Source organism: Phocoena phocoena, chromosome 10, assembly GCF_963924675.1.
Source record: "Phocoena phocoena chromosome 10, mPhoPho1.1, whole genome shotgun sequence".
Classification (NCBI taxonomy): Eukaryota; Metazoa; Chordata; class Mammalia; order Artiodactyla; family Phocoenidae; genus Phocoena; species Phocoena phocoena.
Window position 1 is genome coordinate 1446307 of NC_089228.1, and position 18335 is coordinate 1464641.

General features: G+C 49.2%; 1 protein-coding gene across 1 annotated transcript; it reads left to right on the top strand.

Annotated features, from left to right (window-relative positions):
• Positions 1-5663: 5663 nt before the first annotated feature.
• On the top strand, positions 5664-17529 carry SEC61A1 (SEC61 translocon subunit alpha 1). The gene is made up of 12 exons (XM_065886434.1): positions 5664-5789; positions 5960-6027; positions 8483-8548; positions 8636-8714; positions 9679-9810; positions 11499-11608; positions 11863-12016; positions 13450-13610; positions 14796-14993; positions 15204-15395; positions 15787-15863; positions 17241-17529. The coding sequence occupies exons 1-12, from the start codon at positions 5783-5785 to the stop codon at positions 17425-17427; spliced, it is 1431 nt and encodes a 476-aa protein (XP_065742506.1). The 5' UTR covers positions 5664-5782; the 3' UTR covers positions 17428-17529.
• Positions 17530-18335: the final 806 nt, after the last annotated feature.

The following is an 18335-nucleotide window of genomic DNA, read 5'->3' on the forward strand; positions in this document are numbered from 1 at the left end:
ACATGGAAGAATATTTTCTAGTAAGTATATTTCTAGACCAACAGGATTTAACTGTCATGTTGTAAAAAACAAAATTATGTATGTGACTAGATTACAGTAAAGTGCAGTGAGTAATCTGTTAGTAATGCTTTGCTTTTATATAAATCAGATTGAACCCATTTGGACTTCAAATGTGGTTTCTTAGGAAGGAATGAAGGTCTTACAGAGAGGACAAAGAAGGTAACTGCACACAACTCGAAGGACTGTTTGCAATATAACTGCTACCAATAATAGACATCCCAGCAGAATGTTCTAGAGTCCAGAGTTTAGCCCATGACCAATAACACACTTTGTTGTTATTACTGGGATAATGGGAATCTAAGTGTATATAAAATACACCTCATGATCCCCTTCAAGAAAGACTATCTACTGCACCAAACTGAGCCCCTTTTGTAGGTCTCATGCTCACCAATACTAGCAATTGTCATATACTTCCTGTTTGCTTTGGGTTTCGTTTGCTCTCTTTTCTTTCCCTCTAGGTTAACTCAATTGATCCTGAAGGTCTGATTCTTTCCCCTGCCTAGTGAAATCTGCTGTTGAGCCCTCTAGTGAATTTTCCACTCATTATATTTTTTTACTCCCAAATTCCTATGTTTATAATTTATCTTTATTGATATTCTCTATTTGGTGAGACAGTGTTCTCACACTTTAATTCTCTAGACATGCTTTAACTCTGTGCTTATTTAAAACAGCTGACTTAAAGCCTCTGTCTAGTAAGTCCAACATCTGCACATCCTTAGGAACAGTTTCTATGGATTGCTTTTGTTTCCTGTGTATGGACCATATTCTCTTTTCTTTTTCTTTTTTAGCATGTTTCATAATATTTTGTTGAAAACTGGGTATCCTAAGCAATATAATGTAGCAACTCTGGAAATCAGGTTCTCTCCCCTCCCCAAGGCTTCCTTTTATTTTTGTTGCTGTTCGTTTCATGATTTATCTGAACTGATTCTGTGAAAGCACATGTGACCACTGAAGTCTCTGCAGACATAGCTTAGTGGTCAGCTAGTGATTAGACAGTTATTTCCTAAGCCCCTGGGCCCAGCAAGTCTCCCAGTGTGTGCTGAGGGGCCCAGCACTGGACAACTCTGCCTATGCCTTCACTTCCTGCTGTGGGGAGCCTGGAGGTTGGCCCGATGAGAGCTCAGGGCCTTCCCGGGGCTTTCCCGAGCATGTCACAGCCTTAGGCACGTGACTCCTCTACCTGTGCGTGTGGCCTTGTAGAAGAGCAGGATGTTTTGGGGCTTCTCAAAGCTGCCCTGGATGCCCATTCCCCAGTTTTTCCCTTTCAGCTTTTTGGCTAGCCTGTTGTTTGTCCTAAGCATTATTCACTGCCTCAGGCAGCTGTGAAGTTAAACAGCTGCCTCTACATGTTTTTGAGAAATGCCCTGGGGAGAAGACTTTTTGCACTGGATCAACTCTGAGCTCCAAGTCAGGTCAAATAAAGACAGCTTTGCAACTGGGGTCTTCCCGAGAACCTCCAGGCAAGTCAGTCTGAGACTTTTATATATTCAATATTTCTATTATAAGTCACAAAAATCACTTCTTGAATTTGCTACTGTATTCAACCTCAATCCATGGAGCTTCACAAACCAGTTAGCCAAATCTCAGGATTCAATTGAAAAGTTCATTCATTTTTCCATCAAAACCGTTTTTGTAGTATTGATTAGACAATCCAATCGTTTTTCTCTTGGAATTGATACTTCATTTTGTTTCAGTGTACCTATTTTCATATCTGTATCTTCCGTTTCAAAGTTTCCTTTACTTGTTTATGTTATGCAAACATAAACAAATGTTGTGTCTCTCCAAAATTCACGTTAAAGCCTTACCCCCTACCCCCACAATGGGATGATTTTAGGAGGTAGGGCCTTTGGGAGGTAGTTAGGGTTAGATGAGGTTATAAGGGTGGAAGTCATGAGGATTTAGAGCCCTTGTAAGAGTCCCAAGAGAGCTTGCTTCCTCTGCTCTGCTGTCTGCCACGAGGGGTCGGCAGTCTGCAACGTGCAAGAGGGTTCTCACCACAACCCAGGCGTGCTGGCGCCCTGACCTCCCAGCCTCCAGAACTATGAGAAATAAATTTCTGTTGTTTAGAAGTCACCCAGTCTGTGGTGTTCTGTTACAGAAGCCTAACCAGACTACAGTAATTTACAAGTATTGTTCAATCATTACATTACGATTGAACATTACGTTACAGATAATGTTCAATCATTCCAGAGTCCATTGAAATACTGTCAGCTCTAATAATTATGACATTTTCTTCATAAAGCTAAAATATTGATATTTCCATTAAAACATCTTTTGTTAAAGCCAACAAACACTCTTAAAGTTATATTCTTCAATGGCTAACTCTGCACTTCAGCTTCTGTCACAGTGAACACACAGAACTTACTGATTTCCAAACTGCTTCTGCTGCTCTCGCACTTCAAGCTGTCCATCAAGGTGCAATTTCCAGTACTTAATTTGCAGTTCTTTCTGATATTTATTTGATGCATGGTAAGAAATACAATTTATTGAGAAAAACATGATAATTACTTAACTTAAATCTTGTATTGCTTTATCCAAAATTAAATTTGATCACTTAGTGACAAATTAAAATATCCAAATTTTTTTCTAAACTTTTGGCTGAAACTCCAGACTCTTCCTACCATTATTACACTGGCACTTTTTGTACAAAATCCAATGACCTTTTCAAAGTTGTAAAATATTGCAATGATATTTTTACAAAAGTATCTTTCCATTGTATATATATATTTTTCCCACCAACAAAGCTCAATACACTGTATTAAATGCAGCTCCCAGTGTCATAAGATCAACAAAAACCATTATCTTCAAAATACTGAAATTTGTATTTTAAGCAAATTATTAAAACACTTTTATGTGAAGCAAATGAAACTTCCTTGAAGATGATTTAAAATGCACTGCTTTGTTTTCCAAAAAGTTTTCTCATTAGATACACCTGTTTTGTAACAAGTTAGTCCATAGTACCCACCCCCATATCAATACAATTCCTTTAGAAGTTCTATTAAATATTTTCATGGAAATGCTCAATTATACAGTGCTAAAAATTTCGACAGTTCCTCTGTATCTTTTTGACTGCTTTATCCTCACTATGATGACATTTTGGGAGTTTTAAGTTTCCAAATGTTTAATATATGAAACTGATTATATTTTAAATTTCTTCCTCATTAATGACCACAAATTTTTTTTTTCACTTGAACCATAAGTTTTAACAGCTTCCTGATGAAATATACACGTTTAGCACTTCGCTCTTTTTTTTTTTTTTTTTTTTTTTTTTTGCGGTACGCGGGCCTCTCACTGCTGTGGCCTCTCCCGTTGCGGAGCACAGGCTCCGGACGCGCAGGCTCAGCGGCCATGGCTCACGGGCCTAGCCGCTCCGTGGCATGTGGGATCTTCCCGGACCGGGGCACGAACCCGTGTCCCCTGCATCGGCAGGCGGACTCTCAACCACTGCGCCACCAGGGAAGCCCAGCACTTTGATCTTTTAACACATAACTTTTGAGCACTATCTGCAGCCAAAAATTTGTCATTAGCACTAACACAAATTCCTGGTTGAAAAAAATCGTCATTTTCCACTCCAGAAATACAGGTTTTATGTAATAAAATGTATTTAATACAAGTTTTATTTTGTGCAGATTCTTGCACAGTATCAAAATAAGTTCCAGGCTGGGACTCACTACTACTGTAATTCCTTCTTTGTTTTGCAGATTAAGAAGACTCACAGGGCTTCCCTAGTGGCGCAGTGGTTGACAGTCCGCTTGCCGATGCAGGGCACACGGGTTCGTGCCCCAGTCCAGGAAGATCCCACATGCCGCGGAGCGGCTGGGCCCGTGAGCCATGGCTGCTGAGCCTGCACATCCGGAGCCTGTGCTCCGCAACGGGAGAGGCCACAACAGTGAGAGGCCCGCGTACCGCAAAAAAAAAAAAAAAAAGAAGACTCACATTTATTACGTATGAAACTATTAAAAATGTATCCAGATTTTGTTGCCTCTTCACTTTAGTATTTGTTCTTAATATTTATAATAAAATCTTAAGTGTATAAGTATAAATACACTGCACGCCTGCTACTGTAATTCAAAAGAATTACACTATGGTAACAAAGTTATTTTTAGTGATTCTCCTAAAGCAATTTGTTCTGTTAACACATGCAACTTGGCCACCGTCGCTTCAGTGACACAGGATGTTCCTCAGATGTGGCTACAACAGAAGGCCCTTTTTCTATGGTACTGACGTCCTGAGACTGTCAGTACAAACCCGAGTTTATATGAAAATTTACATTAGCTAATTGTGACTGTACAGTTACTATGATACTATTTACCATGAAGCATTTCAATATTTTCACCATCAGTATCGTGCAGGGTGCATATGGGCTAAACATCAGCTCTGATCTACCTGCTGAATTGAGTCCAAGGGCTGCCAGTTTCAGCTTCTGGTCAGAACTCCAGAAGAGATTAAGAACGGGTCCTGGATGGCAAGATGGGGCTGCATCTCAGAAGCAGCCCTGTGACAGTAGTCGTGCTTACTTTCTTTTTATGTGAGGAATGCATATCCAGCGATGCCACACCTGGGTCACTTCATTGAAGTTCCTGCCCGCCTCCTGCAGTCATTTGAATTTTCCACCCATAGGTTAGGTTTGCACAAAAGGACTTCCCGTCTTAGAAAAAATCCTGAGGCAAAGATTTACAAATCCTGGCTACCTGCTAGAAATGGGAGGGAAAGGAAAAACAGAAACAGCAATCCCTAAATACTGCACAAAGCATCTGGCCACATCGGCATCTCCAACTCCGACTGGTACAGCTCCAGACTGCGCTCCACGAACCTCCCCTAACCCCAGGCAGCGGCGCCCACCTCCTCTAGATGCTGACAGCACGAGGTCTCTTCCCTTAGATTACCTATCACGTGCCACCCGTGATCACACGTGCCTCGGAAATAAACTTCAAAAGCCCCGTCTGACACCCCTCGCCCCACCCACCGGCCCCGAGAACGTTAAGTCTTATCCCTCCCCTTTACACAGCCCCGGCTCCAGCCAAGCAGGAATCCTCTCCCCAGAGATCTCGGGCAGGCACAGCGCCTGCCGTGCTCGCAACAGTTCCTCCCCCGGGACGTCTCCTCCGGGAGGCCTCCCTGGACTCCCCGGGCCTCCTGACCACGACCTCATCCCCTCCCCCTGTCGGCGGGGCCCGCGCCCCGACCGGCCCCAGGTTCGCTCAAGGACCCCACAACGGGGTGTCCGTCGGCCCCGCCGCCGCGCACCTGCTGGGCGCCGGGCACCGAGGTGGCGCCGGGACAGGCCGGCCTCAAGGCGCTCACTGTCTACACCTGCGCAACAAGTTACCGGTGCCGTGAAAGGAACTGGGTGAAGCCGGCGGCCCACTCAGCTTCCCCGCCCCGCGCTCGGCTCAGTCTGCGCAGGCGCAGAACCCCGTCCCGGCGTGCCCCGCGCCCCTCCCGCCCCGCCCCGCCCCGCCCCGCCCCGCTTCTCCGGCCCTCCCTCCGACAGGCCGCGCGGCCCCGCTGCAGGCCGGGAGTTGTGGTCTAGGCGTGGGCGGCGCGCGCGGCTGAAGCGCGTGGCAGGAAGCGGAAGCGGAAGCGGCCGCCAGGGCGCTAGCACTGACGTGTCTCTCGGCGAGGCGCGGCGCTCCAGAGCGGGACGGGCGGCGTCGGAGCCGCGGTCGGAGCGTAGCGGAGCCGGAGCTGGAGCCCGACCCGGAGCCGAGCAGCCGCCGCCATGGCGAGTGAGTCCCTCGGGGCAGCCCGGGCGCGGCCGGCGCGGGCGGGACCTCGGTCCTCCGGCCGTGAAGCCCACCCGGCCCGCGCCCCTGCCCCACCTGGCCCCGCGGACGGCTTCCCGGGGCGGCGCGGCGTCCTCCAGCCCTAACTTTACTCTTGTCTCTTCCGCCCAAAGTCAAGTTTCTGGAAGTCATCAAGCCCTTCTGTGTCATCCTGCCCGAAATTCAGAAGCCGGAGCGGAAGGTGAGTCCGGGGAAGGCTTGGGGAAACTGCCTGCACCCCGTTAGAGTGGCCCCAACACGCCGAGTGGACGCCTCCTTCCCCCGAGAGTGGTCCGGGTGGCCTGCTTGGTGGGAGCCTCCACCGAGCCGCCGAGCTTCGATCGGAGCATCCTCCGTGGAAGTTACTCGGGCGGGCAGAGCCTCGGGTTTGCTCTGTCCCGAGGTGGATCCCGGCCTGAGTGAGTAACGCCTCGAGAGCCTCAGGTACTCAGGTTGGGCGCCCCCTTCCCGCTGCAGCTCCCGCAGAAGCTGATCGTGGGCGTAGGAGATGCTTTTTGGATCCAGCTGCTACCAGGAGCTAAGAGCAGTCACTTTACTCTGTACGGTCGAGTTTGTGCCTTTTCCGTGGGCCGTCACCTTGCTGAGAAAAAGGGCATTTTGTGACCCCTGCTTTTACAGCAGGTGCATTAAAACATGGAAAGGTAGAGGTGTAGAGCGGTGTTGAATCTTTATCAGAATTTCCCCTGCTGCACAGTTTCAGGCCGAGACAGTGTTGCCAGCGTAAGTCAGTCTATGAAACCATGAAGAAAAGTTTCATTGGGTTCTTACAGAGAATTCATAGGAATACGTTTCTGTCCTCACGTTCTTTGCAGCTGCCCCACGTACGTGCTGCCTTTGACGGGCTAATATGCAAAGGGGTGTGTGTGTGCCCTCAGTGTGGTAGAAATGGCGGGGCTCTGGAGGCAGGCGCGCCTGGGACCCACCCACCCTTCACACAGTCTCTTGATAGCTGTGTGACCTTGGCCTTGTAACTGAGTGTGGTGCATGAAGCAGTGGCAGTATGTGCAGGGTACAGCAGTGGCTCCAGGAGGGATTAACCCTGGAAGACATGTTGTCTGATGGCGGCCTTGAAGGAGGAATAGAAGTGTCCTTGAAGGAGGGGAAAGGAATTCTAGGGTAAGAAATATAGTGTGCACTAAGGCAGAGAAAACCAGTTGAGGTCGGGGGGTGGGGGGCGGGTGTTAGATGTGCTTTACTGTTGATAGAATGGAAAGGATAGGTGGGGAGCAGTGGGACCCCTAGGAGCCGGACAGATTAGAAAACTGCTCTGGGGTAGGGTAGAGGGTGAGAGCGGTGGAGGGGCTTCTGCCGTCGAGAGTGAACTATGGGACTGGCCTAGGAGATGGGGGTGGATGGCGGGCTGGTAAGAGGTAGAGTGACAAGACTTGGATAAACAGTTTTGGATGTTTTGCTGTTGAATTTGGCTGCATCCAGGAGAGGAGACTTGGTTATTTAAAAATGAGGAATCTTGTAAAAATTGTCCACTCTTTTCCCATAAAGAGTCATTTCCATACAAGTTTGTTGTGTTACTGGTCAGCCTGACGTGGTGTTGCCCTCCTCGGCCTCCTGATTTCTTGGTGGGATCGGATGACCAGAGGACGAGTTCTGTGAATTCACCCCAACTTCGCGTGGAGTATCTGCGCCGTTGTGTGCTTGTCTTGTTGAGGCCTGTCTACAGTGGTCAACACGGAGGCACTGCGGCCCCATGCTGACCAGAGAGCCAGGACTTCGACTCCATGCTCATTCAGATTGCAGCTTAAAAGAGTGTTTTTTAAGAACACGATTTTGTCCATTTAGTACCGTCGCTCACAAGGTATTTCCATGTTAAGATCCTTAGTCCACACAATAATTGCTGTGTGTTTTTTTAAGCCCTTTAAAGCCATTCTTGCTGTGCAGGCGGCAGGTGCTAGTGAAGACACTTAGGTTTTAGAGCAGAGGAGCCTTGGGCAGGCGGTCTCAACTTCCCTAATGATGCTTATTAGTCATCCATAAGATGACTCTGAATAGTCACCTATCCTAAAGTTAAACAGATGCTACTCGTAGTTAGTGAGTAGGTTGAACACGCAGCTCTCTTTCACTCTTCTAGTGTTTATTACATTCTTTTACCCTAAATCCATGGAGAATACACAAAGAAACAATCACAGATTGCAAATTAGTTGACTCCAGAATAACAAGATTTTGTCAGTCACAAAACCTTTTCAAATGAGAAGTCATTGCTCATGTGTTGTAAAGGGGGGTGTGATTTGGGAATCCCTTTCTATTGCAACATTCTTTGATCTTGGGTCTGATTCTAAACCGTTCATGCTGATGGTTAAGAGCACAGGCTTTGGAGTCAAACCCATTACAGCTGTGGGATTTGGGACAAATTACTTAGCTTTTCTAAGATTCAGTTTTCTTGTTGGAAAATAATAAGATAATGTTCCGTGGTGTGAGGATTAAATGAGATGCACGTGAAGGTCTTTGCGTCTGCGCCCTGTGTGTAGAAAGCACGCAATACATGTACTTACGCTTGGTGCATGGTTTGGAGTGTTGAGGGCTCCTCTGGTGAGCAGAGAAAGGGGTCTGATCAGAGGCTGTTTCTGTTAATTTACTTATGAAGATAACTTGTTGCCTTAATTGGCTCTGTTCTTCTGTAGATTCAGTTTAAGGAGAAAGTGCTGTGGACCGCCATCACCCTCTTCATCTTCTTGGTGTGCTGCCAGGTGAGCGCGCGTTTGGTGTTCCAGTGTCGGGGTGGGGGTGTGAGGGGCCGGAGACAAGTGTGCGGGCTGCTCTCTGCTTGTTTCCAGATCCCTCTGTTTGGAATCATGTCTTCAGACTCAGCCGACCCTTTCTATTGGATGAGAGTGATCCTCGCCTCTAACAGAGGTAGGACTGGCCCTCTGCATCCCCTGTACGGTGCGGGCTTCACTGGCCGCCATCCTTCAGTTAAAGTACAGGCCTTGGCTTTACCAAGGGTTCAGAGCGTGCTGTGCTGAAACAAAGCCTTAGTAAATGCCAGCTTCAGCACCCAGGCACGTCGTCCTATTCAGAATTGCTCTGAATGCAGTACAAAACCTGTAACAGCAAGATAAGTCTACATCATAGAGAATTTCTTAAAACATGGAAAAACCAGAATGCTTTTTAAACAGCTGAAATGATGACATTTCTACCTATCTGTCTCCTGTTTTGATAACGTTCTTTAGAATATGTAATTTGTTTCTCAGCTGCGTCTTTACCATATCTACAGGTTACATATACATGTCCAAAGAAATAAATATATAACGGTGTATTGTATACTCCAACCAGTTACCTACTTGGGGTGAGGCGGGATTTTGAATGCTTATGCTGATAACTGCTTTTGATTAACTCATTTTTAAAATACGTTTCAAATTAAGTTCCAAATCAGTTGGAAGTATAGGCCATTTTAGCATAATGGAAATAGAGGTTTATTCACAACTAGATAGAATTGTACTGGCCTCCTTTCCAGACTCTGGAAATTATTTGAGTGTTATCCTTTTTCATTAACTGATGAAGAGACGAACCTTTCTTATCTCTGTACAACCAGCATGAATCTGTTTACGGCGAATTTAAATGCAGCGATCAGTTTAAATGCCACGTGATTCCCTAAACAGAATAAGATGTTACCGGGCAGACTGAACAGAATGAATTGAATTACCCTCTGATTGCTGATACTGGGGGGTTATTCTCTGGATTAAATACTGCTGGCAAACTGAAACACACTGGGTTTGTATCAGGGGCACACGGTCCAGTTTCGCTCATTCATTTTCTTAATAATGTCTTGCTTCTCCATGCTAACTTCGGTTGTACTTTGCCTCCCCCTTTCCTTAAGGCACATTGATGGAGCTGGGTATCTCTCCCATTGTCACCTCCGGCCTCATCATGCAGCTCTTGGCTGGCGCCAAAATAATTGAAGTTGGTGATACCCCAAAAGACCGAGCCCTCTTCAACGGAGCCCAAAAGTGTAAGTGAGATTTTGAGTGATATTCAGATGTCTGTAGTTGAGAATTTGAATTTGCTGCAAAGTTTGGGGCATCAGAAGTCCTTTCGGTTTTCGGGAGAGGGGGTTGTTGTAACCTCCGTGGCCCACCAGCCCTGCCTGGCCTGGCTCCGTGGCCTATGTTAGCCAGAGAGCATTGGGGGCCACTGGACAAGGCAGGGGACGGGTGTCGTGCCCCGAGGCTGCGTGGTCCAGGGAGGTCGCCTTCCGCCACCACAGTTTCCTTAGCACTTAGAAGGAGATAATGTCTCCTTCAGAGCTGTTGGAAGAATTCATTTGAATAATGTGTGTAAAACATCATTGAATGCCTGGCATGCACTAGTTACCTGGCAAGGGTTGTATTTCTTTTTTCTGGGAGTTTAAAAGGATTCACCTTAGGGGAAGGATGGTCCTCTCAACTTAGCTCTGCCAATTACCAGCTCTGTGACTTTGGGGCAAAGTTAGATGACAGTTCTTATGTCCCAGTTTCTTCATCTATAAAAATGGGGATAATAATGATACTTGCACCGTAGTAAATAATAAGCGGCACTGGTAACAATGACCAGTCATCAGAATTCACCAAGTTCAGCCTGACTGTGAACTGACATATATTACTTAGGAAGTGATATTTGCAGTTTCCTACCCAGTCATATCTTCTTCCATACCAGCATGTTTTACACATCTTAAGTTAGTAGGTTAAAGAGTTGAGTAAGAAAGAGTAATCTAATTTAAACTTGTCAGTTTCAGACACAAATCAGGATTTTTAAATATATATATGTGTGTTATTTGTCAGAAGTAAAAATCAGCTGTTTCCTCTTTGGTCTTGGACAATTTTTTTAGCTTTTCTCTGCTGTTTTTTCTGCCTTAAGAATTCAGTCTTATTGAGCACTTCTTAAGAAGTCAAATAGGGACTATATTTGACAGGCACTTTGGAGTAAAATTTTATTTTTTTGGCAAACTGAGCAGAAAAGCCGAAATTGAAGCCCAGTCCCATACTAAGAGATCCATCTAGCATCGTGGACTCGGTAAAAATGAGTCGATTCCGTCGTGCATCACGATGAAGTGTAGTGAATGATACAGGATACAAGACCATCTACTAAGAAGAGAACCTCCCTTAGGAGAGCTTTGTGGCAGGAGAAGTGGGCTAAGTGATCTGGTGGCACTGTGAGTTCTTTCCTTGATTAACACGTTAAACAAAGCTGGGAAGGGATTACTTTATCCCAGTTAGTGTTCTGTGCCCTGGACTCAGACCTGAAGCACAAGCCTGTCGGGTGGCCTGGGCAAGTGGTTCTCCCGGAACCCGAGCTACCTGATGACCTGAGCATGGGGGCTGCAGGTTGGGGTGCCTCTGAGTGTTGTCTTCAACAGCTGTCATAAGAAGCAGGTCTGTCATGCTTCAACTTTTTCCCTCCTCCCATCACCGAAGGGAAGTGAATTTAGGAGGAGGTGGAATTAAAGAGCTCACGCGCTTTTGTTGCAGACGTTTCAGTTATTGTGTATTATTGTCACTCTGACCGTGCGGTGGTTGTTTCCTGGACGAGCCCCTTGGAGGCAGGGTCAGTCGTCTTCACCTTTGTTCTCCCAGTGCCCGGCACGGAGCTGGTGCCTGGGAAGTGTTTCCGCTACGACCGTGTGGTGGCCCAGCCTGAGAACAGTTTTCTTCTCATTTCTAGTGTTTGGCATGATCATTACCATCGGCCAGTCCATCGTGTATGTGATGACAGGGATGTACGGAGACCCTTCTGAAATGGGTGCTGGGATCTGCCTGTTGATCACCATACAGGTAAGGTTAGGCCGGCACCCGCTTCTGAGGCGCCCTCACACCCACACTTGCCAAACAACAGATCTGAATCGAGCGTAACAGGAACTCTTCCTGAGAAGAAGCCCGAGCCCTGTGTTTGCCTCCACCAGCCAGTGTCCCCTCAGCCTTCAGGGCCCTCGGCAGAGAAGCCAGTTCCTGAGGAGGGACAGCACCACGCCGTGGGGAGCAGCAGTGCGTCTCTGCGTTTCCTTACCTCTGTTTTTTAACATTCACAGCTCTTCGTTGCTGGCCTAATTGTCCTGCTTTTGGATGAACTTCTGCAAAAGGGGTACGGCCTGGGCTCTGGGATCTCCCTCTTCATTGCCACAAACATCTGCGAGACCATCGTGTGGAAGGCGTTCAGCCCCACCACTGTCAACACCGGCCGAGGTGAGACCCTGGGGACAGGGTCCCATCGGTACATCTCTTCTGACTTTTCCCCGTGCATCTGTGAAGTGTTTTAAAACACAGGTTTATGCTCATGATGATATGGAACTTGCATTTTCCACCGTAAGAGTATGTCGTAGACGTTCGCCCTGCCAGAGGACGTTATCCTGCCTCACTTCTCTGAGCTCAGCGTGGATTTCACTGCAAAGATGAAGCAGGTTCTTTCAACACGCCTTCCTCTGATGGACGTCTAGGTTGTTTCCAGCCTTTGCTGTTATTACAGCAGTGAGATGGTGAACATCCTCATATGTTCATCTTTACATGTTTTGACAGTTGCTCTCAGTGAATAAGTTTCTAAAAATGAAATCACTGAACCAAAACACTTGGTCATGCAAAGGGCAACTTTGTAAAAGAGGCAGGAACTTTGGTGCTCATGAGCCGGGTTCAGATGCTGGCTGTGCCCTTGGTTGCCAGGATTCAATGAGAAATAACATGAAATTGTGTGATGCCTGGCTCACAGTAGATGCTTGGCGAATGTGAGTATTCTATCTTAATGCCCACAAAGAGTGCCAAGGAAACCTTGTTACAGAGGATGTTCTTAATGAAAAGTTCTAAACATTCAGGGACGTATGACTTATTAGGAAAGGAAAATCAGCTTTTTTCATCACTAAATATGTTATTCACTCAAAAGAGTCCCGTGAGAAATAAATACTCACGCACATTTGACTTTTCTTTGAAGTGAATGCTGGAAACAGAGTCCCTGACCTGCAGAGACCACATAATCTCGTTAGTGAGACTAAAAATAGGTCCCCAGACCAAAGAAGGCCGTTCTTGCTCTTTTCCTTGGGCCTCTGTCGAGCTCGCTCTGCTTCCTGGCCGTGTTTTCCTGGTTCTGTTGCTGGCCTGCATCCCTGGGCACCCTCTTGTGGTAGGGCGTGAACTCCGCTAGAGATCGGCTGTGTGGTAGGCGCACGTGTTGTCCTTTCTGCTTGGCCGTCGATGTGAGGAGCAGAGAGCCCGAGCCCGCCTTGTCCGGGCAGCCAACACCCCAGAGCTGGGGGGCTGTGCCGCCCAGGAGTCCCCAGGGGCGTGGGTTAGGCAGCTCTGAGCCCCTCCAGGCAGGACCCCTTCAGCTGGAGGTGAGCAGACCCTGCTGTTAGGACTTCGCAGTTGATTGTTCCACACGTCTGGTGGCCGTTGACTCACAAGCCAAAAAAATAAGATCGGTTAATTCAAAGAGGCAGAATAGCCTATTTCCGCAGGTTGAAATCTTTACAGAAGAAACAAACGGGGGCTGAGAGCCCTCACTGTGCCCCTGTGGTTATAGGAGCAGGCACTGTGAGTCACAGAACTAATTCCATCTCCTCTCGGTTTTGGCCACTAAGAAGCTTAGAGCTAAACTGAGTTGCTTGTTCCTTTACCTTCTCCTGTAACAGGAATGGAGTTTGAGGGCGCCATCATTGCACTGTTCCACCTGCTGGCCACACGCACAGACAAGGTCCGAGCCCTTCGCGAGGCGTTCTACCGCCAGAATCTCCCCAACCTCATGAATCTGATCGCCACCATCTTTGTCTTTGCTGTGGTCATCTACTTCCAGGTGCGTTCAGATCCAACCCTGGGGAGTTCTGACGTCTGCATTTAAGGTTCAGAAGGCCTTGGTGTGTGTGTCCCACGTCCACACCCCAGCGGTAGTGTGATCCATCGTATCGCACTGAAATGATGAAACGGCATTTGAAGGAGCAGGTTCCATGGCATAACGGGCACTTGGCTGAACTAACACAGTTGAGGCAGATATAACGTTTCTGAAACCATGTTCCTTTGGGTTGGGACTGTCAGCAAATAGAGAAGATTTTTTTTCAAGGTCTTATAGCTCAAGAGAAGTGAAAAGTAATCAAAGCCTAAGACCTCACTGCTGTCTTGCCCAAAGTTTGTAGGTGCTTCTAGGCAGTGTCCTCATCCTCCTTTCACGTTGAGAGTCTGTGTAACTTGCTTCTGAATGAGAGCCCTGAACTGCCCGTTGCTTTTCTGTAGTCGGATTGGTCTTTGTGTTCTCTGATCAGCCGCTTTGTATCCTGACATTTATTGAAAAGAAAAGGAGGGAAAGCAGTTGAGAAGGCAGTTTAATGCTTGTGAAGAGGTATTTATACCACCACGTGCTGAGGCCCGAACACATCTGTTCCTTCAGCCAAGACTGTTAGTCCGATGCCTGGTGAATGACAGGCTAACTCTTCCCGGGCTTGGGGTCGGATCGTTAAGTTTTTATTTTAAATCTTCTATTCTGAACTCTGTTCTAGGCACTGGGGGATTGTAAAAAGTACATAAAGGAAACCGTTTCTCTTCTCCAGGGGTTTCAGAGGGAGCGGTTATGTTCATGGGAAAGTAGAAGAGCCTAGGTTTTCTGTGATGACAAAGAACACCCTGAAGGTGGCCGTGCTGGCTGTGAGGCGAGGGCGTGGAGGCCCTGTCTGGCCTCGGTCGGGGCACGGGGTCGGGGCACGGGGAGGGCGCTGGAGCGCCCGTCGGAACTTCCGGCGTATTCCCCGTAGATGTGGCTGTCACGTGGTGGGCTTTGTTTGTTTTTGACAGAAACAGTGTGCTGTGCTCAGGGGCATTTTAAGCCAGCCTCTCGGGACCCTTCTGTCGGTGTGCCCCCAAGTGCAGTGCTGGCTGGGGAGGGGGTGTGGGGCCCTGGGCACCGCCGCTCGGGGCAGCTCCCTGGGGGCACGCCTGGCACGTGGCTGGAGTGAGGCGGTGAGGGCGTTTGGCTCTGTTGGCTTCTCAGGGCTTCCGTGTGGACCTGCCCATCAAGTCGGCCCGCTACCGAGGCCAGTACAACACCTACCCCATCAAGCTCTTCTACACGTCCAACATCCCCATCATCCTGCAGTCCGCCCTCGTATCCAACCTCTACGTCATCTCCCAGATGCTGTCCGCCCGCTTCAGTGGCAACCTGCTGGTCAGCCTGCTGGGCACCTGGTCGGTAAGTACAGCGGCTTCAGAAGCCAGATGTTTCGCCCAGAGATGCTTTCGAATTGTGCCTATTACAAGCTCACGTGAAGGTTTCTTTGCGGTAAGAAGCCTGCACTGTGGGCACCTGGGCAAAGCTGTTCTTTCCCACCTGCTGAGAAGTGCCTTTGCCCTGCTGCTGAGGTGGGGAACGGCACTCACAGGCTCTCGCGAATCCTCCCAGGACACTTCTTCTGGCGGCCCAGCACGTGCCTATCCCGTTGGCGGCCTTTGCTATTACCTGTCTCCTCCCGAGTCTTTCGGCTCCGTCTTGGAAGACCCCGTCCATGCCGTCGTGTACATAGTGTTCATGCTGGGCTCCTGCGCCTTCTTCTCCAAGACGTGGATTGAAGTCTCGGGCTCCTCTGCCAAAGACGTGAGTGTGAGCGACAGCTTCTGGGGGGGGCCGGCTGGGGACCGGCGTTTCCCTCGTGCAAGTGGCATCAGGGCTTTCGGCCTGTCCCCCCTCCTGGGATGGTGGCCTGTGAATGCACGCAGCGCTTTGTCCTCGTTAGGGCCGGTTCCAGAGCGTTCGTGGCCGTGGACGGAGCCCAGGGTAAATGAATCCATGCTCGCCTGCGAAGCTGCAGCCAAACTAAAACTAGACTTTCTCATCTGACGTCTCTGTGGCAGTTTTAAAGCTACCTTCACCACTGTCGTTAGGGTGCTGGGGAGGGGAGTCTGTGGCTGGTACCACCGTGAACTGTCTACCTGGCCCTCGACTCCACGTCTGAACTTGAACGTTGTCCTTGATGGGCATCACGCAGGTTGCAAAGCAGCTGAAGGAGCAGCAGATGGTGATGAGGGGCCACCGAGAGACGTCCATGGTCCACGAACTCAACCGGTGAGTGCTGGCCGCTGACACGTTTCCCCGGGCCTTCCAGTATCGATGAGCTTGCTAAGGCTCATCAATGCTGGACAGAGCTAATCAGCGCACGCGGCACCTCTCCTCAGAGGCAGCCACACCGGGGGAGACAGAGCGTGTGTCCAGGTGGCCGCCCGCGGGGCAGCTGTGGAGGCGGCTGACCGCATGGGACCTCGCCGTCCTCCTGCGGGCAGCGTCCTGCAGGCAGGTCCTGCGGGGGCCCTCCAGGAGGAGGCGGGCAGCGTCAGGCTTCTGCAGGGGTGTCCGAGTTCGGGTGAGCCTAGGGAGGCTGGCAGAGAGCGCAGGGAGGGCTCAGCATTCGGAAGGTCAGTGCTGGAGGCTGAGACCCACCGGTCGGGGCGGGGGGGCGGGGCAGACATCGCGAGTCTGGGCAGAGGTGCTGGGGGCCAGGTGGGGCAGTAACCTGGGGACACAGGAGAGGCCGCCGGCACTTGGTGACCCGCTGGGGGAAAGGTGGGGGTGAGGAGAGCACCGCAGTCTGCAGGCCTCTCCCGTCACAGTGGGGCTGCCTCTTGGGCAGCCGGGTTGGCCGTAGTGAGTGTCTTAGACTTTTAAGCCAACTTATTTCAACTCATTTCTTCCACCGTTGCTGGATGAACGTGAATGGTTTCCTGTAGAAGTCTGTTTACAGGATCAGGTTTTGTAATCAGGACCAGGTCTGTCCTGGGGACCATAGCTCGCTCGCCTCAACCGCAAGTCAGTATGGCAAATGCCAGATCATTTTCTGATCCCTATCAGAGATGCTGGGCAATTTTGTTCATTCCCTTAAGAATTCTCTGAAGCTGAGAGAATTTATAGTGCTGTTGAGTAGAAATATAATGCAAGATGCATGTGAAATTTTAAGCATTCTGGTAGCCACGTTAAAAAAGTAAAAAGATACGCCTAAAACGAACAGAATGTTTTATGTCCATTATCTCTTAATAAAAAAGAACGCAAGAAGCAGCAGGTGAAATTCATTCTAAGAGTACATTGTATTTAACCCAATATATCCAGACTCTCATTTCAAATTGACATAAGAAAAGTCACGATGAGATATTTTATGTTCCTGTCTTCAAAATCTCGTGTGATGTTTTCAACACCTGCTTTGGACTGGTCCCATTTCACTAGCCACATGTGACTCGTGTGGCCACTTACTGGACAGCAAGCCTTAGTCTAGACCATTAAGGTGTGAGTAGACGAGACTTCTTGGGGGCCATGGAGTGACCCCTAAAGGAGTCCGGTTCCTAACTCAGGGGTAAGCAGGTCAACTGCCCGGCCCTTCCTGTAGCCTGGGGGAGGGAGGCCAGGCTGGAGGGATCTACTGGCGGCATGTGGCTGACTCGTCTCCCTCCCCAGGTACATCCCCACGGCCGCGGCCTTCGGTGGGCTTTGCATCGGGGCCCTCTCCGTGCTGGCGGACTTCCTGGGTGCCATTGGGTCTGGAACCGGGATCCTGCTTGCGGTTACCATCATCTACCAGTACTTTGAAATCTTCGTCAAGGAGCAGAGTGAGGTCGGCAGCATGGGGGCCCTTCTGTTCTGAGCCGTGGCCCCTGGACCAGGCAGAGGCGGCGTGCTCCACGATGGCCAAGAAGGGAACAAGGAAGCCACGCTGTGGGCGCTGTCTCGGGGGTGCTGCTGTGGCCTGAGGACTTTGGTTTAATAACCTGTTTGAATTTCCCATTCTTTCATTCCACTTTCTAAAGTGCTAGAAATTTTTCAATTTGCAATTTTGCTTTTCATTCTGGCATTGGCAACAGAACTGTAGAAGCGAGGTCTTACCCAGCTGACCGCCAGAAGTGACTGTCCCCGGTGTCCACGTCACTTTTGTGTTAACCTTTGCACCTCTCAGTGCTGTCGGCGACTGCAGTGGTCTCAGCTGCTCCCCCCCCGAAGGGAATGTCTTGTTGGTTAGAAGCACAAACATTGTTGAAATGTCTCCGTCTCGGGTGGCAGGAGGGCGAGCACCCGGGAGCAGGTCGTGTGTTTTCCGGTGCGTGTGGGCCGCTCCCTGGCATGTCCCCTTCACAGTCAGGCGGGAACATCTGGCTTAAAACGGTTTCTCTGGAAGACACAATTGTTTTCCCTTTTAAAAGTTGTTTTTTAGGACAGAGCTTCTTCCAAAAGAAAGGGACGAATTTTCCAGAAGATCCCTGGCCCATCTGTGCATCTTTCTGCCTGTGCCTGTTGGCTGACCTGGCTGTGCCGTCCCTCTCTCAGTGGTGGAGCCGGGCCACGATGCCACAGCTTTGCATAGTCGAGCCTGGCCGAGCTAGTGGACATCGTGCGGAGGACCCTGAGGTGCTGGCTGTCCAGCTCCTCCCGCTGTCACTGAACTTGCTCTCCATGGTGTGTCCCTTCCGCTGTGGCTGGCCTTAGACGCTACCTTCTAGGCTGAAGACTTTCCACTGGTATTTTTTTAGAACATTTTTTACTGTGCTTAGGACCAAA